The sequence below is a fragment of the Ustilago hordei genome (assembly GCF_900519145.1).
Source record: "Ustilago hordei strain Uho2 genome assembly, contig: UHO2_contig_02, whole genome shotgun sequence".
NCBI lineage: Eukaryota > Fungi > Basidiomycota > Ustilaginomycetes > Ustilaginales > Ustilaginaceae > Ustilago > Ustilago hordei.
The window spans coordinates 1,885,362-1,904,772 of NW_024545252.1; the positions used below are offsets into that span (position 1 = coordinate 1,885,362).

The following is a 19,411-nucleotide window of genomic DNA, read 5'->3' on the forward strand; positions in this document are numbered from 1 at the left end:
ATGGTCTTAGACCTTAGCAATCCATTTCCCCTTCGAAAGTCCGAATCGCACCCAAGCGATGATTGTCGACCCAACCAACGTCGTCCCCGCTGCCCAAACCGCAAGCGCTGTATACCGTCCGTCCATCTTACTCACCAGAGCTGTCGAAATTACTGGCCCGACAAGTGTTCCTGGAGCAGCCAAAGTCCACATCAATCCGAGCTTTGCTCCTGCGTTCTTCTTCGAGATTTGTGCCACGCACGAAGCTACCGTTGCGATGCTTCCTCCTGATGCCACACCGTACGTTATTGAGAGGGTTATTACTCCTGCTTTTGTAAGCGTGAGTCCGGGGATTGGCCAGAATAGGATCAAGGATAGGAAGGAAGCGAATCCGAAGAGTGTGAGGACGTTGAATCGACCATACCGATCGGCGAGGGGACCGGAAGCGAGTCGACCGAACATCGAGGCAGCGTTCATGATCGCAACCATATGTGTAGCCATCGAAGGAGAGAAGTTGACTTTCTTGGCGTAAGAAGCGATGGTGAAGAAGGGGACGAAGAAGTTGATGAATAGAATGGCTGTACCGATGACGAAGAGTGTATATGTTTGAGAGTCTTCCGTGAGCAGAGTCCAGACTTGAGACCAATTTTGGCGTTGTGCCTTTGGGGTTGGTGCCAAACGAGGTTTCATGAGGACATTGCTGATCGTTAACAAAATTGCCAGTAGCAGCGCAGCGATCCTTACTCCCCATCCAAATCCAATCCCAGGATGATCGAACAGCGCTTGAAGAATAAGTGGCCAGACAACCCCACCAAAACTCGCCGCTCCAATGATAACCGACATCGCAGTTCCCTTTTTCTTATCAAAGTACTGATTCACCAATGCACACCCTGGCAAGAACAACATACTCCCTCCCAATCCAAACGCTACACCCTGCACCAAAATCAACTGAATCAACGTCTCGCAGAACGCAACTCCCAACATTGAAACAAAAGTAATGATACTTCCACAGATGAGAACCCATCGACTGCCATAATCGTCCGAAATCTTACCAAACACAAATGATCCGCCGAGGATCATAAATGTTTGCAGACTTCCAATCCAGCTAACCGTCGATGAAGGAGTGTGGATGAGCTGATGGGAGAGATAGAAGGTCTGGAAGACGCCGTAGGATGTAAGGAGGCCGAAGTTGGTCATGATCAGGATGAAGGTTCCAGCGACAACGAGCCATGCTTGAAGTCCGCCGTCGGGTGCAGGGCCTACATCGGTTGGTTTCGTGGGTAGTGGGGTGGCTTTTTCGATGTCGACGTTAGCATGGGAGCTATGCGAGGGGGATTTCTCTTCGGGAAATTTGGGTCGGTCGAGCTTGTCGAATGATGTACGGGGCGTGTTGACGACGAGTGTGTTTGGGCTTGTTTCGATGTCGCTGTGATCAAGTTTGGTGGTCGTCTGGGGGCGTTGTTGTTGGAGAAGTCGCTGAGCGAGGCATTTTGGTGAGACACCTCCGTGTGTAGCTTTGCTAGATTTGGAGTCGGTGTGCTTCGTTGATGGTGTAGAAGTGCCGGGGGAGGAGAGGACAGTGTTAAGTGAGAGACTGTTTCGTCGGGTAGGAGCTGCTGTGTTGACCGCTGTTGCATCTGCTGATGAGAAGCTAGAGTGCAAAGGTGAAGGTGTCGTTGTTGTGGAGCATGATGAGCAGGCCTTATCGACTGATGAGCGTGTTGGCTCCATGTTAGCAGTGCAAGCGTGTCAATGACCCTTAGGTATGGTGAAGAGAGGTAGCTGCTTTCGTCAAGGAGCAGTGCTGAGAGGGGCGAGTATACTAACGTCTGATGACAAGGGTAGGAAGAGGTAGCAAAGGAGTAGATACAATGGAGCGCAAGTAACTTAGGACCGGACACCATCGACATATCAAGCGCGCGAAGAACAGCTGGACACCAGGGCGTGTTTCGGTCACACCTGAAAAGCTGGTCCCTACACATCCAAGCAATGTCATACATTATGCTGCTACCGCCGATGAACGACGAAGGAAGAAGAAAGAGGGACCGTCATATCCGACACCTCGCACTGTCGGAAAGGGTCAGCCAGGGTTTTTGATTCGGAGAAAAAACCTTCGACAGCCGAATGCGACCAAGATTGACCGGTGGAATGCACAGGCTAGTCCGTCACAACCGAGCTTTCTGACACCGATAAGGGGCGGACGGAATCGGAAAGACACAAGCAACAATGAGAAGGGTATAAAATTTTGGCGAGAGGCCCACATGGGGGATAGGTTCGGTCGGAAGATTTTCTGGAATGCATAGATACGAAGGAACTGGATCGGATTGGATCGACAAGAAGCAAGAAGCGAGACGGCGTTGTTCGACCGCCGTCAAAACCGAAACGATCCTAGAAGCTCATTTTTGGAAACCCGAATGGGCAAGGTTGACGCGATCTAACAAACCGAGACTTCGGCTTTCAATTCGGTTGATGAACGGCGTTTTCTTCACTCGACGTTTGACATGAGCTCTATCGCATCGACCACAACGTCCTCCGTTCCCTATCAGAGAGCTTCAGCATCGCTGCGAATCATAGCTCCGTACGTTTTTGTCGCATCGTTCGAGCATTGAAACCACAATGTAACGGCCTAAGCTAGCTTTCGGACGCAATGACGAGTCCATCAGCACAGCCAACCATCGCTGATGCGGTCCGATTCATGGACTCGCTCAGCATTCTGCCATCACCTCGAAAGGCTCCAACGGCAAATAGCATGCCAGACCTGAAAGGCTCGATGAAGCAGTCCCTCGAAACAACCCAGACGAACGGTCGCCCACTGGAAGCTCACAAGTTCAACGATTCAAACGGACCGCACAGCTTTGCTTCTCAAGACCCAAATCAGCAGGGTGTCTCATCAGCAACTACTGCTATAGAAAGAGGATCAACGATACCAAGCCTACCAGCAGAAATACTCTTCCATATCGCAACATTCCTTCTCCCCGCCTTACCCACCTCCCAAACCTTTCCCTGCAAACACTGCTCTCCACCATACACCGCCCTCCTCCCCGCCGGTTCAAGCATAACTCCTCTTCTCTCCCTCGCATCTGCATCTCGCACATTCCGCAACATCCTAACACCCCTGGTATGGCACACTATTGTCATTCGTACACCACAGCATCTCCCCCGCCTCGCGACGCTGCTGAAGAACTACGATTGCCTTTCTCTTTCCTCCACTCGACGCTCTTTCTCCCGCGCCTCTCCTCCCCAGAGTCAGAGCCCTGTTGAGTTCGGGCTACGCCATCCCTTACCGCACATCCGCAGTATCGCAGTGTCGATTCCGGATAAATACCTCGATTTCGATCAAACCTATCTCCTCACATTGCTGCGATCAATGCCTGAACAAGTTGAACATTTGTATTGGTCAGCTGAAGCGCCGCCAAACCCTGCGGTATGGCTTTTGCTAGGGCCCTCGCTTAGGGGATTGGAGGTGGATGGGAGATTGTTTCATCAGGGACATAAGGGTATGGCTGGGTTGAAGAGGCTGGAGACTTTGAGGTTTACGGGTTATGAGAGTACACTGCTGCCGGCTGGGGTTGTTGCCTTGTTTCAGGCACAGAGCCTTGCTACTGCAGAGATAGGAGAGGGGGTGGGGGAGGTGAGAGAAATACCGGAGGGATACGAAGAACAAAGAGGACGACAGGAAAGTCCGTTGCAAGAACTCCAACGATCGTCCTCAATCCCACCACGCAGGCAAGCTCAACATCTCTACCTCGACCTACCATCCCCCTCCTCCACCCATCCTTCATCCCCTTCCTCACCAGCACCATCAAACAGAGCTCGACTCAAACACCTCTCGCTCTCCACCTCGAAAACCTCGCTCTTCCACCAATTGCGCCTCCTCCTCACCTCCTCTTTCAACTCCCTAACCTGCCTCGATATCTACCCCATAACCCCCGAACCCCCACTCCCATCCACCATCCTCTCCCTCTCCTCTACCCTCACCCACCTCCGATTAATATTCGACATCTCCGGCGCATTCTCCAACTACAACTCCCTTTGGTCCACCCTCACCTCCCGTCTTCCGCATTTAATGTGGCTGGAGGTTGATCCGATGCCACAACAGAACACCGCACCCAGCTTCTGGGACTTTATCGAAAGTTGTCCTAGGTTGGAATACATTAATGGGAAGAAGAAAGAAAGCTTCCCACCCAGCTTTGGGCCACACAGCTTTGGGGGGTTTTGATCCAAGTCATCCTAGTGGTGCACTACCTTTTTAGGGGGAGAATGTATTATATTACTCTACGTCATACAACCTATGAAGGGGAGGTAGTTTTAGAGCACCCACCAACCTCCACCGCAAAGACAATTGAATCTAAATGCACCACCTGTACCTTGGGTAGGAGCCAAGACTTCGATCGCAACCAACTTCGGCTGTGGTTGAATCATCTGTACCGGCATGAAAGGGAGTCCGTCTTGTTGCATCACTTGCATTTGCATTTGAACCTGCATCTGCATCTGTACTTGTGGTGGCAAGTTCGGGTCTACCATCATACCTCCTCCAGGTGCTCCAGGTACTGCTGTCGGAGGGGAGAGAGAGTATGTTACCAAAACAGGATCTTGGGATAGAGCATAGCATCGTACACAACGCTTTGCTCGCATAAGTGAGAGTTTGACCATCGTATCGTTCGCTTCGCCTGTGCTGGGGTTGGTAGCATCCGTACCAGCAGTGCCAGTGGAGTTGGGTTGAAATGGCGGTTGAAGACGCTGAGCAGAGGGGATCGGGGTTGTAGAGTGCGTGCCGAGGAGTGTCGCAGCGTCGTTGACAATGACCGATTGAGTAACAGCATTGCGGAGAGAGACTTTGCGAACAATATCTCGCCTTGTTTCGTCGCCGCTACGCTTCGCTGACATTGCCGAGAGAGCTTTCATTAACGATGAGACGTCTTCATCTGCTGCTTCTGTATCCTCAGTGCTCTTCTCATACAGCACATTCCGCTCATCCGAAATATCTGCAGGCGAAACGAACAGCGTCAACACGTCCACCAAAGCTCCCGATTCCGGATCAACAATCAAACTCAACAACTTGCCCTCCATCCCTCCTAACTCTTCTCCCTCCGCTTTCAGGTTCCCATTCACCTCTGCCCCACCCACATCTGCTTTCCCACTAAGTGTAGCCCACCAAAAACGATCAGCTTCACGAACCCCACTGGCACTACTCGACTCCGCCTCGATCTTTGCCAACAACTGCGCAAAGTCAGCCAAATCGATACTCGCATCGCCTGCAACCAGCCTCAACGCATCTCTCGCAAGCGACATCTGCTCACTGACTGCTAGCACCCTTCCATCTCCACCGGCATCAGCGGAGTTGGTCGAGGAGAAGAATGCCATCGCTTCATCGCCTGCGGTTGTACCTGTTGCTGGTGGAAGATTCTCCTTTTTGGTGGTGCTGTTGATCCATTCTACAAAGTCGCAGAAATGGGCGGCGATTTGGAGTACAAGTCGACGGGGTGTGGGCTTGTTGAGCATTCGGAGGAAGTCTTGTTCGGGAGAACTCTTTTTTGTTGCACTGTTGGAGTCTGCTTTTGATGCGTCTGTGACCATTGAGGTAGCCAGGGCAAGCTTACTGACTCCATCAAGCAGCGTGAGGAACCACTGTAGCTGAGCAAGAAGTGGCCATACGCTTTCGAGGCGGTAGTACACCCGAACGCGCGTTTCGCTGGCATTGGTAGTACTGGCAGCAGCAGCTTTTGCAGCCGCGCTTGACTTCTTCTTGTTCTCTGCTGGCGGTGGCGGCGGTGTCAGCGTCACCTCTGTCATGGTCCGAGCTAAACGCAAGACCTGATAGCAGAGAGCCAACTCAAGGATGAGTCGCTCCAGACGCACACTCGACTTGGCATTAGCCATCGCCGATCCCATGGCCATACGGATCTTGAGCAAGCGAAGCGCATGATGGAAAGGGATGCTGTTGGTATCGTGGCTAGGTCCCTTCTGTGTTGCACCCTCGATCTTGACGAGCACATCTTGTCTTTTGGAGTCGGTGATCTTGAGTAGGTCGCCAACCTCGACAAGAAGCTTACCAACATTGTCGTCGATTGCAGACGAAGCGAAAGCACGGCTGATGTCGCTAGCATCCGACTTGCGCAAACATGACAAGGCGAGCAGCTCAGACATCAGTTTACGAGCATCGTCCGTCACGCCTGTCGTGGGCAGCTTCCACATAATGACACCTCTCGACGATGCTCCATGGTGGACATTGGAAAGAGTCGCGATAAGAGCGCCGTTGCTCGAGACGACGGGGCTTGAGGACCGTGACATTGCGCGAGCTGGCATCGCCGCAGAGGCGCTTTCCACCAGATCCAGCTTACTGAGGTCAAAGTAAGCAAGATGCTCTGAAAGAAGCCTCTGCTTGCCAGGAGCTGGACTGAGAGCTGTGAGAATCGCTAGATCAGCAGCAGCTAGACCATACGCGTCTGCAACGAGCGAGGTGACGAGTCTATCTGGTAACGTCTTGGATTGAGCAAATCGCAGCTGCCAATCGAGCCATTTTGGAGCCTGCCCCGTCTTTCTGCATTCAAGGGAAGCGAATGCGTCGCTCAGCTCGTTCTCCGCTTTGTCAAGGTCCCAAGCTGCAATATTGCTGCGCATGTTTGACTGTAGATTGTCTTCATGTGCCGAGTCTGACGCGCTAGCGGCGTGTGCTTCGAGATGCGAGGAAACAGCGATCAACCTCAACCCAGATGATCCCGTAGTCTGATCAGTCCCGTTGACAGAATGACCCTCTACCTCTGCCCATGTGAGGATAGAGATTCCGTCAAGATCCACGGGCGCAGCGTCGTTCTCTGGACTGGCAGTGCCGTCCTGTTGTGCATCGCTTGAGCTGCCGAAGCTAGCTGAAGACAGGGATGCAGGTTGCAGAGGCCGAGTGATCATCGTAATTGCTTCTCCTTGCAAGTCGACAGTGACCTCAGTGAGGTCTATGAGCGACGAGGCGGTGGAAGATCGCTTTGATGCGACGATCAGGACCGAGTCGTTGGCAGGCATGCCAACGGCGAGATGGGTCAAACGTGCATCTTGGTCGTGATTGTCGCCTTTGCTTGTTGAGAACGGAGAGCTGTAGGCCGCGTCTTGACCGGGCTGGCGTTCTCCAAGACTGGGAGCAGAGTCGAGCGTGATTGGCGAGGGTTGTAAACGTGGCGTATAAAGTGAGGATTGAAGGATGCTGGTGAAGAAGCCGTACTCGGAAGTTGATGAGGAGCTTGCGTCTTGCATTGAGCCGAGGTTGAGCCTCATCGCTTCTCTGTCTGACCTGCGAGAAGAAAGCAAAGTGACTTGACCATGATGACCGAAGACGGCAAGTGCGACATCCGGGTCGGGACCAGCATCCTCCCCTGAAGATGCGCTGGCGGAGAGAAAGCTGGGTCCACGGGCAGCTAGCCGACTGAACGGGTTTGAGCCGTAATGATTGGATGAGGAAGCTGAAGATCCAAGCACAACTCGACGACGAGGGCGATTCAGCCAGACAGCCTTCTTGATACCGCCTAGTAGGACAGCTTGCTTCGAAGAATCATCATCGGATGGCGACGAACGGCTGCCGTCTCTTGCAATCTGTTGCCCTTTATCATTGATCTTGAGCACGTTGTCTGGCTTGTTAGATGCAGCAGACTTTCCTGCGCTGGAAGAGGACTTGACTGGGGTGACTTGGACCAGCTTCCAGTCATTTAGCGCACCCGTCTCAGCTCGGGACCAGATGCACACTTTGGAAGTTGGTGGATCACTTGGTGAATTTGATGCTGCTGAGGCAGAAGGGGCCTGCGGTATCGACAATGACGTGTCCGTCAGTTGTGTTGTGATACTGAGCTGGTTGAGCAGAGGAGCGTTCGCAGTTGATGGAAGCGGACCAGCCACGGCAAGGCGATCTGATGGTGGAATGGGTAACGGGCCTGGTGATGCCGAGGTCGCGACCGCTTTTGATAGTCCTGAGCGGCCTGGTAGGGGAAAGTAGGCACAAAGGTAGTACCCGCAAGGACTGAAGGAGATGTGTTTGGGATCGTCATAGCTAGCGGGGGCGACCAGACGAGATTGAGATGGACCTGCAGACGAACTTGTCGAGAAGCTGGCTTGATCTGGGTAGAGGTAGCTGGGAGGAAGTGAGCTCTTTGATGATGAGGCGATAGGATATTGAACGATCACATGGCCGCGTGCTGATGTGGATGCAGCCGCTTGAATGTTGGAGGCGGTTGCAACTATGTTCTGAAGCGACCAGGCGATTTGACCAAGATCAGCTGCACCGGCTCTTAAGTTCTCGAGCTGCTCCAATGCGCTGACTCCATTGTCGAGGTACTGAGCATGACGCAAGGTATGCAACTGCTCCGTAGAGAGTGGAGTAGGGAGAGTCTTGCTCGGCGACTTGATGGATGCGCCATTGGTACGCTGACGCTTTGCAGATGCTTCTATCGCCATGCTGGCGGGGCTAGCCATAAGGGGGCGAGGTTGCCCGCGCTGAGTCGAAAGAAGTTGGTGGAGAAAGGTCGTTCAAAACTTGTAGCTGTCGAATTGCGCTGCAGTGATGACGAGTAGGCTGTAGGAATGGCAGCATTTATGCTTGCAGCTGGGTAGCAGCCTGTATCCCCGGATATGAGTGCGTTTAGGGCGATGGAGCCAAGGATATGCTGAGATGAATGCTGTTTGTGGAGTCGCAAAGCAAGATCAAGGGTGGTAAATGGCCATAGCTGGGAATGCTTGAACGAGCTAGGCTTCTTGAACCCGACTTCCGAAAGAGGAAATGAATTGAAGATAACAATTAATATACGGCGTTATCGGGGTCACGATCAGACTCCCTTTGCCACAGCCGTATGTTCTATGTAATGCTTAGTTTTCATAGTGTGAGACTAAATGACAAACACATATATATACTCCATTCACTGCTCTGATCCCATCCGAGGCAGGGTGTGTTCCTTCATTTGTACCCCTGTGTTGCTATGATACCGGGTGCCACTGTGCTGTCACCATGACAACAATTGCGTACCTCATTGTGCTCCTCACTTATGTGAGCCTCCCGTATCTCGATGTCTCGGCCGTAACACGTGCACCTTGCTTGAGATGCCGACGCATCTTCAACTCCCCCCTTCGGCGGGATCTCCAGTCCTATCATCCTAGCCAATCGTGAGGTGTTAAGGCCCTGTAAGGGTTTTGTCAAGACATCTGCAACGTTGTTTGCCGTTCCGACATATTTGATCTCCACATCGCCCTCTTGTACGTGATCGCGTACGAAATGATACCGTGTGTCGATGTGCTTTAACTTCCAATGTTTGGCTGGGTCTTTACTCACCTGTATGCACCCCTGGCTGTCTGTGTATAGTACGGGCCGAACGCCCGTGACCTCCAAATCCCGGAGCAAATATGAGAAGAATAAGGTTTCTCGTACCGCTTCGGAAGCGGCGACAAACTCTGCTTCGACTGCCGACAGTGCCACACACTTCTGAACGTGTGATTTCCAACTCACCGGACATCCATACACATATGTTATCGACCCCGAGGTACTTCTTCGTCCATTTGTGGGGTCGGATGCCCAGTTTGCGTCGGTATACGTCGTTACCGGTGTACCCGAGTGCTCGTTTGTCTCTCCTCCTAGGTGCAACTGATATTCGTTCGTTTGGTTCAGGTACTTTACCACGTGGACAGCTGCCTTCCATGCACTGTCGATCGGGATCGACATATATCGCGCCAATACGCCGACGGCAAAGGCAATATCTGGTCGGGCTGTGTTGGAGACCCATAATAGTTGGCCGACCAATTCTTGATACCTCTTTGCTCGCTTAGGTTCACATCGCTCGCCTCCGGCGGTGTTCGCTACACTCAGCATGGGTATCCAGAATTTCTCGTTTGCTCCTCCTAACCATTTGTTCACCATTTCCTTGATGTATGCCGTTAGACTCAGGGATATCCTCCTCCGTCTTCTATCACGTATAATCTTGATACCCAGAAATTCTTTGATCCTTCCATTGTCTTGCGTCTCCCATTTGTCCATGATCTCCCGCTTTGCGCGGTCTACTTCCTCACGACTGGGTGATGTTATCAGCATGTCGTCCACGTATGCTGTGATGATCGTGATCTTGTCGCCTGTCCCTCTTGAGTATAGGCATGGAGCGCTCTGCATGCAATGAAATCCGATCGTCCGGAGGTGTGAGTCTAACTCGATGTTCCATTCTCGGCCCGACTGTTTCAAACCGTACAGTCCTTTCACTACCTTCAACACTTTTCCGGGTGGTATTTCAATTCCTACTGGGGGCTTGAGGTATACATCATGGTGTATAGTGGAGTTCAGGTACGCTTGCTTTACGTCAATAGAATCCATTTCCCAATCTTGTACTGCTGCGACCGCGATCACCCCTCGAATGGATTGGATAGGTGCTACTGGTGCGAAGACCTCTGTATAGTCGATGCCCTCGCGTTGAGTGAAACCTCGTGCCACGAGCCGGGCTTTGAACTTTGTTGGCACGAGGTTTGCATCGGTTTTGATCTTGAGTACCCAACGTGTGTCGACGGTGTTTGCACCCTTTGGAAGGTCGACTATCTCCCATGTGCCCATCGCCTCTAATCCATCCAGCTCCTTTCGCATGGCCTCCTCCCAGTGCTTTCTGTCCTCTCCATTCATTGCTTCATGTATGGTTGGGTCCAGGTTCTTTCTCCGTTCCGGTTGCGTCGCTACGAGTCCATAGAATTCGCTGTCAATTTGAGTTTCGGCGATTGGTCCTTGTTCCATCACCTCTGCTATTCCTTCGCGTAATCTTTCTTCCGAGTCTGACTCCATATCCATGTATTCTCGTAGTGGCTCTTCATCTGTTTCGTCGAATATATTTTCTTTGTTATATCCTAGATCTTCGAGATTTTCTTCTGTCATCGTCATTGGGGGTGCCTTTGTATCAACCGGTCGCCACTCTGTTCTGTCTGACCAGCACTTTGATTCCATGAATTTTGCTGAATTGCTCCAGAAGATGTTCGGATTGTAGTCCGGGCTGTAGAAAAGCCAGCCCTTCCTCTCTAGACTGTACCCTAAGAAAATGGATGCGACGGCTCGCTGGTCCAGTTTCTTGTTGTCCCGTTTAACTTTGGGTATGTTTACCCATGCCAGACAACCAAACACTCGTAGGAGCTTTAAAGCTCGTTCCGGCGACTTGCCAAACATCGCTTGGTAAGGGAATTCATTATCAACGCTCGGAGTGAGGTTTATTTTGAACGCTGCAGCCCTGATCGCGTATGGCCAGAACTTCTTCGGTAGTCTCTGTCATGGGCCTGGATGCTCAAGAAGCAGGAGGGTCATGGGTTCATATGGAAGGAGCACAGGTATCGAAGACCTAGTCGACACCAGTAGAGAGCATGGTCGTAGTGCAGTCTCCATGGAGACCATGGACTCCTATGGACTCACATGCGAGGAGGACCAAGCTCAAGGAGCAGGCACAGCCACGAAGAGGACCAAGCTCAAGGAGCATGCAGATGGGTACCACTCAGGGGCTCGAGAGACAAGAGCCAAAGGAACTGTCACAGGTCATGAGGAGGAGGAGCAGTGTCGACAAGAGGCACAGGGGTGCCAAGCAGGAGAGGCCCCTGAGCAGTACTCGATGAAGAAAGTACTCTCTGGAGAGAGAGAGCAGGAGCAGCATCGCTGGCGATGCTGTGAAGAGGTATATAACCATGCTTTCTCATCATCATAGGTCGAGTGGATCCCCATCCACTCTACTCACCATAACTAGTTATCACTTCAGCATAAGTATACATTAGTTTCAGTCAGCATAGCAGCAATCTATCAAGGTTGCTCCTCATCGTAGTGTGTGTGTTGTATCACCACTACCTGACGTCCGAAGGCGCCCATAGCAGGTTAGCGGTCCGGATATAGATAGAACCGAAGGCAGTAGTCCACTGCGGTCCGGGGATCACTTCAAGCATCAAGTCAACACACTGGACACTCGTGTTGACGCCACCAACCTTATCACCAACACCATCAACCTCATTATCATCGACATCACCAATCCCATCACCAACACCATCAACCTCATCATCATCAACACTCACACCAGACCTTGGTGTCATCATAACATTGATATCGATCGTGCCGAGCTACCCCTGAACGGAGTGTCCACAGAGGTCAGCCGAAACCTACGATAGTATATACAACAAACGCCACCTGCTGTCACTGCACAACTTGATAGTCACCGAGTATCTCGAGACAATAGCTGTCGCACAGTTTGATAGTCACCGAGTATCTCGACGGACCGACCTGGGTTTCAGGCGCGAGACCCCTGACATTAGAGTGGATCGTTCAAGCAGCTCCTCATGATCACCATGACGGACCCAGACCTCAACAATAAGCTCGATAGACTACTCACTCTATTGGAAGCACAGCTAGAGCTTACCAGACAGGGTCATCGAGAGGAACGATTACAACGAGCTCAACTGAGCAGGGAGGAGACAATGGACCTCTCTCACTCAGAAGACCAAGCAGGAGGAGGAGATGAGTCTATGATAGGAGACCCACATACTCCTACTCCAGCTCCACGACCAAGACGATCAGTCTCATTCAACCTGGATGAGCAGGAGGACATCAACTACGAGAAGTATGCTTCACCTACGGGGCCAAGATATGTCAAGACTAAGCTGGACCCCTACAGCAGGACTAGGACGGATCCTTACCCCCTGGACCACGAGGAGGATACCAGCATCATGGCAGAGCTTAACCGGTCAAAGCCCATTGCCACCCCCTTTCCAAAGTTCAATCCCCGAGACATGGAGATCTTCATTCTAGAAGCCGAAGCATGGTTTAAGTTCAACCAGGTGTATGAGCAGTCTAGGATGATCAATCACATGGGTGCTCAACTGGAAGGGACAGCAAGAGAGTGGTGGACCTCCAAGCTCCGTATTGATAGAGCTAGAGAAGGAAGGTTGTTCAATGATTGGCACTACTTCACAGAGCGACTGTCAGAGCAGTTCAACCCACGCAATGCTAGGATGGAGGCATACAACAAGCTGTTGGCTCTCAGACTCACAAGTGATGCTCCTGGTGCCGCCACACGTCATGTAGAGCGGTTCAGAGATTTGGAGGGACAGGTCAACCTAGATGACAACGAGCTAGTGATTGATCTCTTCAGAGGAAGTCTCACTCGCAGCATACAGGAGAAGTTCGAGAGGAATCCACCTGGGAAGAGATGGGAGTGGTATCGAGAGGTCGAGGAGATCGATCGACAGAGGATGCTACTACAGCAGTCCTCGGCTAGACACTCACTACCAAATGCCACGTCACCTCCACTAAGAACTGGGTCTCGGCCAAATCAAAGTTCGATCCCCATCAGACAACCCACTCAACCTTATCCAGCTCGATCACCATCACAAGCAACTACACAAGCAACTATACAAAACCTAAACCGACCCCTTCCTCATCATCCCACCCAACCCTCGAAGCAAGGAAGCCCTGCTCCATCAGGTATCAACACCTGTCATGTATGCAAAGGTATCGGCCATTGGGCCAGAGACTGCCCCAGCAGGAGGGTAAACCCTCTTAGCTCTCGACCCATGGGACCAAAGGTTATGGTCACCACAGCAGACCCCTTCGAGGAGGCCACCGACTCAGGAGATGGCCCCACAGGCAGCACCGAGACGGGTGACCCCGAGGCCATGGACCTCAGCTCATACCAGCAACCCATGGACCTCGATCACGAGGAGGAGCACGATGATGATGACGACGAGGGAAACGTCAGTGGGGTGATGCACTGATGGCATGCATTGCTCTACAAACCTCCTCGCCATCACTCTGTATATATCAAGATTGTCAAGTATGTTTCTCTACCAGTGGAGGCAAAGCAGTACTGGAGCTTTCTGGAATGGTTCAAGACCATCCTGCTCGGATACTAGCTGATACCGGTGCTGGTTTGTCCATAGTCTCAGATTCTTTCATTAGTAAGTACCAAATACCCACAAAACCCATAAAAACAAGATCGATCCATGGTGTCACCGGGCACCAACTCTCCATCAATAGTTCTGCGAGCATGCAGGTATCTATTGGTACACACAATCTGGGTGTGGTCGAAGCTTCAGTGGCCGACACTGCAGACTATGACCTCATCCTGGGGTTCACTGAGCTACGGAGGCTCAAACCCACTGTCAGGGGTCTTGCGCCTGAAACCCAGATCAGTCTGTCTGGATACTCGGTGACTATCAAACTGTGCGACAGCTATTGTCCCGGTATCGGTGACTATCAAGTTGTGCAGTGACAGCGGGTGGCGTTCGTGGTATATACTATCGTAGGTTTCGGCTGACCTCTGTGGACACTCCGTTCAGGGGTAGCTCGGCACGATCGATATCGATGTTATGATGACACCAAGGTCTGGTGTGAGTGTTGATGATGATGAGGTTGTTGGTGAATGTCGATGAGGTTGGTGGTGAGGTTGGTCGCGTCAACACGAGTGTCCAGTGTGCTGACTAATGCTGAGTGATCCCCGGACCGCAGTGGACTACTGCCTTCGGTTCTATCTATATCCGGACCGCTACCTGCTATGGGCGCCTACGGATTGTCAGGTAGTGGTGATACAACACACGCACTACGATGAGGAGCAATCTTGATGGATTGCTGCTATGCTGACTGTTAACTAATGAGTACTTGTGTTCTAAGTATTGACTAGTTATATGGTGAGTAGAGTGGATGGGGATCCACTCGACCTATGATGATGAGAAAGCATGGTTATATACCTCTTCACAGTATCGCCAGCGATGCTGCTCCTGCTCTCTCTCCAGAGAGTGCCTTCTTCATCGAGTACTGCTCAGGGGCCTCTCCTGCTTGGCACCCCTGTGCCTCTTGAGCTGTGTCGACTCCTTCGACACTGCTCCTCCTCCTTCATGACGTGCTTGGACCTCCTTGCATACAGGCCGGTCCTTCATGACGTGCTTGGACCTCCTTGCATACAGGCCGGTCCTCCATGACGTGCTTGGACCTCCTTGCATACAGGCCGGTCAAGTTGCTCTCCCACTACTCCTGCTACTACTCTCCAGCTAGGCCTCCGGCCTCTTGCCCAACCATCCTTAGGCCTGCTATGGTGGTCTTCCTTTATGACCCGAGCCTTGGTACTCTATGCTCCCCTTCTATGAACCTCCATGCCCGTGTCCGTGTCCTAAGGCCTATGACACTACCCCCCTCTTAAGAGCCGAGCTCCGTTGAGGCTAGTCATGCTTCTGTGTCTGGTTCATACTAGCTCCTCTCCTCCTACTCCTCCTCCTGCTCTCTCCTCCTTTACTCCTCCTCCTGCTCTCTCCTCCTTTACTCCTCCTCCTGTTCTCTCCTCCTTCTTCTGCTCACTCGTCCCCCCTCCGACACCTCATACTCCTAAGGCCTATGACACCCACCATACAATGGGATACGGGCCAGCTGGAGTTCAAGACTCAGGAGCAGGACCGACCCCCTAGGAGACCCCCTGAAGCAGCAAGAACAGGGGACCTAACCATGAGGAGACCAACCCTTCATGGTAATGAGTTTGTCTCAGCAGAGCGCATACTACGAGCAGCTCTGGAAGATGGACCCATAGGGTTCATGCTGTTAGAGGAGCCACCATCATCACTTCCGGCCTTTGGTTTTGTACCTACAGGCGCAGACAAAGGAGTCGAGATGGAGGTGGAGGTAGATAAGGTGGTGACGGCTGCAGACATACCAAAGCCATACCAACACCTGCGAGATGTGTTTGATGAGGTGGAAGCAGACAAGCTGCCCCATCATACCGAGCATGATCTCCACCTCGAGTTGATAGAAGGAGGGAAGCCACCTCAAGGGCCCCTATACCTTAAGGGACCCAAGGAGATGTCCAAGTTGAGGAGATACTTGGATGAGAACCTCGAGAAGGGGTTCATAAGACCATCGAAGAGCCCGGCACGATCACCAGTGCTCTTCGTACCAAAGAAGGATGGAGGTCTCAGACTCTGTGTGGACTACAGAGGTCTCAACGAGATCACTGTCAAGAACAGGGCACCATTGCCCCTCATCGAGGAGCAGCTGTTCTTACTCAGGAAGGCAAGGATCTATACCAAGCTAGACCTTAGAGCAGCATACAACCTCATCCGGATTGCTAAAGGAGATGAATGGAAGACAGCTTTTGGCACTCAGTTGGGACTCTATGAGTACCTAGTGATGCCCTTTGGCCTAGCCAATGCTCCGGCTCACTTCCAGTCATTCATCAATGACATCTTCCGAGACATCATTGGAGTATATGTAGTGGTATACTTAGATGACTTCCTGATCTTCAGTGACACTGAAGAGGTACATGTGAAGCATGTCACCGAGGTCCTCACTCGCTTAAGGAGCAACAGGCTCTTTGCTAAGCTGTCGAAGTGTGAGTTCCACACCAAGACAGTCGAGTTCCTGGGGTACATCATCAAGCCAACGGGCATAGAGATGGACCCAGAAAAGGTGCGCACTGTCAAGGAGTGGCCAATGCCAGAGTCAATCCATGACATCCAGAGGTTCCTGGGTTTTGCCAACTTCTATCGAAGGTTCATAGCCCACTTTGCTCGCATAGCCAAGCCCTTGACAGCACTGGTAAAGCCTATAGAACGGTTCAAGAAGTTCGAGCTACCAGAGGAGACCCAACAGGCCTTCCACAAGCTCATCCAGGCCTTCACATCAGCAGGAGTGCTTCAGCACTTCGACTACCACCTTCCAACAAGGTTGGAGACTGATGCAAGTGACTTTGCTATAGCAGGAGTGCTCAAGCAGGAGCATGAAGGACGATGGCATCCAGTGGCCTTCTACTCTAGGAAGATGTCTTCTGCCGAGAAGAACTATGAGATCCATGATAAGGAGCTCCTAGCTGTGGTCGCCTGCCTCACTCAGTGGCGACACATGCTAGCTGGACTACCGAACCAACTGGTCATCCTCACTGACCATGAAGCCCTCAAGTACTTCAAGTCACAGAGACGCATCACAGGTCGACAGGCTCGATGGGCCATACTACTAGCAGACTTCGACTTCATATTGCAGTATCGACCAGGAGACAAAGGTGGTGAACCCGATGCTCTCACCAGAAGGACAGACATGCAACCAGCTGGTGAAGAGCAGGATCACAATGTGAGGCAACTACTGCCTCCTCGAGTGTTCAAGGAGACAGCAGACCATGACTCGCTCCTAGTGGCCCCCATGATCTCGATGGAGTCCATAGCATCAAAAGGTCTCAAAGACCTGGTCAAGATCTTCCAGCCTTTAGACCAAGAGCTACAGGAGATACATAGGAAGAAGCCTTTCGAACTCAAGGATGACCTATGGTACAGTGGAGGAAGATTGGTTATCCCCAAGGTGATCATGCCAGGGAGGACCAACAACCGACACTCAAGGAGTGCCAAAGAGGTAGATGGACAGTCTCTCTCTGTAGAGCATCTGCGATTCATGGTGATGACCCAATGCCATGATGGTATCACTGCTGGACACGTAGGAAGAGATGCTACCATCAAGGCAGCTCAACGACATTACTGGTGGCCAAACATGACAGCTTGGATTGCAGACTATGTAGCAAGTTGTCCTGTATGTGCTAGGTACAAAGCTCCTCGTCACCGTCCATATGGTTTGCTACAGCCACTAGCAACCCCAGACAGGCCCTGGGGCTCCATATCCCTCGACTTCATTGAAGGACTACCACCATCAAAGAAGTATGACTCCAAGACCTATGACTCTATCCTAGTCATCGTCGACAGGTTAACCAAGTTTGCCATACTAGCTCCAACCCATAAGACAGTCACAGCCAAACAGACTGCAGTATTGCTATATGGACACATGGTTAGACTCTTCGGATACCCAGATCACATGGTCTCGGACCGAGGCAGGCAGTTCATATCAGGAGCATGGAAGGCATTTGCAGAGCAAATGGGTGTGAAGCACTCACTTAGCACGGCCTACCATCCTCAAACTGATGGTCAGACAGAGAGAGTCAATCAGGTCATAGAGCAATATCTCAGGATGTACTGCAACTATGAGCAGAATGACTGGGCCAACCTGCTGGACACTGCGGCCTTTGTATATAACAACACGGTCCACAACAGCATTGGTGTCTCACCATTCTTTGCATGCTATGGATGGAACCCCAAAGCTCATCCTGACATCCCTCAACGACTAGGAGTCAATGATCCAGGTCGCTTCGAGTACCTCATGGATGGAAAGGAGCGTTGCAAGTACCTCCAGGAGCAGATCAGAGAGGCACAACGTAGATCAGTAGACCAGTATAACAGGAAGCACAAGGACATCGAGTTTAAGGTGGGTGATATGGTCTATATCAACCGCCGAAACTGGAAGACACGGAGACCCACACCCAAGTTGGATACCCGGTTTGCAGGACCCTACCCAGTTCAGGAACGGGTAGGACGCCGAGCTTACCGAATCACATTGCCAGCAAACCTTAGGGTGCATGATGTGTTCCATGTCTCCATGCTCGAGCCAGCAAGAACAAGTTCTCTTCCTCAACGTGCTGAACAGCCCACCATGCCACCACTTCCAGATGAGGACCTCGACTTCGAAGTCGAAGCACTCATCGACAAGCGTTCAAACCATGGGACTACAGAGTACAAGGTGTTGTGGAGAGGGTACTCAGAAGAAGCTGCTTCATGGGAACCAGTAGAGAACCTCAACTGTCCCGACCTCATCCAGGAGTATGAGGTGTCGGAGGGGGGACGAGTGAGTAGACAAAGTAGAGAACAGGAGGAGTAGAGAGAGGAGGATGACGTTGAGAGAAGGAGGAAGGATGATGTTGGCGATGTTGTCAAGGAGGAGGAGCCAGCATGAACCAGACCAGAGCATGCCTCGACGGAGCTCGGCTCTTAAGAGGGGGGTAGTGTCATGGGCCTGGATGCTCAAGAAGCAGGAGGGTCATGGGTTCATATGGAAGGAGCACAGGTATCGAAGACCTAGTCGACACCAGTAGAGAGCATGGTCGTAGTGCAGTCTCCATGGAGACCATGGACTCCTATGGACTCACATGCGAGGAGGACCAAGCTCAAGGAGCAGGCACAGCCACGAAGAGGACCAAGCTCAAGGAGCATGCAGATGGGTACCACTCAGGGGCTCGAGAGACAAGAGCCAAAGGAACTGTCACAGGTCATGAGGAGGAGGAGCAGTGTCGACAAGAGGCACAGGGGTGCCAAGCAGGAGAGGCCCCTGAGCAGTACTCGATGAAGAAAGTACTCTCTGGAGAGAGAGAGCAGGAGCAGCATCGCTGGCGATGCTGTGAAGAGGTATATAACCATGCTTTCTCATCATCATAGGTCGAGTGGATCCCCATCCACTCTACTCACCATAACTAGTTATCACTTCAGCATAAGTATACATTAGTTTCAGTCAGCATAGCAGCAATCTATCAAGGTTGCTCCTCATCGTAGTGTGTGTGTTGTATCACCACTACCTGACGTCCGAAGGCGCCCATAGCAGGTTAGCGGTCCGGAT

At 51.8% G+C, this 19,411-nt stretch overlaps 6 protein-coding genes across 6 annotated transcripts; 3 read left to right on the forward strand and 3 right to left on the reverse strand.

Annotated features, from left to right (window-relative positions):
* Positions 1–6: 6 nt before the first annotated feature.
* Positions 7–1,710, reverse strand: UHO2_01387 (uncharacterized protein; the record flags this gene model as incomplete). Its single annotated transcript, XM_041553854.1, has 1 exon — positions 7–1,710. One exon carries the CDS (start codon positions 1,708–1,710, stop codon positions 7–9), a length of 1,704 nt encoding a protein of 567 aa, XP_041409788.1.
* A 916-nt stretch (positions 1,711–2,626) lies between these two features.
* Positions 2,627–4,198, forward strand: UHO2_01388 (uncharacterized protein; the record flags this gene model as incomplete). Its single annotated transcript, XM_041553855.1, has 1 exon — positions 2,627–4,198. One exon carries the CDS (start codon positions 2,627–2,629, stop codon positions 4,196–4,198), a length of 1,572 nt encoding a protein of 523 aa, XP_041409789.1.
* An 89-nt stretch (positions 4,199–4,287) lies between these two features.
* On the reverse strand, positions 4,288–8,415 carry UHO2_01389 (uncharacterized protein; the record flags this gene model as incomplete). The annotated part of the gene is made up of 1 exon (XM_041553856.1): positions 4,288–8,415. The coding sequence occupies one exon, from the start codon at positions 8,413–8,415 to the stop codon at positions 4,288–4,290; it is 4,128 nt and encodes a 1,375-aa protein (XP_041409790.1).
* Positions 8,416–8,755: 340 nt separating this feature from the next.
* Positions 8,756–11,140, reverse strand: UHO2_01390 (uncharacterized protein; the record flags this gene model as incomplete). The annotated part of the gene is made up of 2 exons (XM_041553857.1): positions 8,756–8,812; positions 8,981–11,140. 2 exons carry the CDS (start codon positions 11,138–11,140, stop codon positions 8,756–8,758), a joined length of 2,217 nt encoding a protein of 738 aa, XP_041409791.1.
* A 1,154-nt stretch (positions 11,141–12,294) lies between these two features.
* UHO2_01391 (uncharacterized protein) lies at positions 12,295–13,719 on the forward strand (the record flags this gene model as incomplete). The annotated part of the gene is made up of 1 exon (XM_041553858.1): positions 12,295–13,719. One exon carries the CDS (start codon positions 12,295–12,297, stop codon positions 13,717–13,719), a length of 1,425 nt encoding a protein of 474 aa, XP_041409792.1.
* A 1,612-nt stretch (positions 13,720–15,331) lies between these two features.
* On the forward strand, positions 15,332–19,233 carry UHO2_01392 (uncharacterized protein; the record flags this gene model as incomplete). Its single annotated transcript, XM_041553859.1, has 2 exons — positions 15,332–18,646; positions 18,805–19,233. The coding sequence occupies 2 exons, from the start codon at positions 15,332–15,334 to the stop codon at positions 19,231–19,233; spliced, it is 3,744 nt and encodes a 1,247-aa protein (XP_041409793.1).
* Between the last annotated feature and the right edge of the window lie 178 nt (positions 19,234–19,411).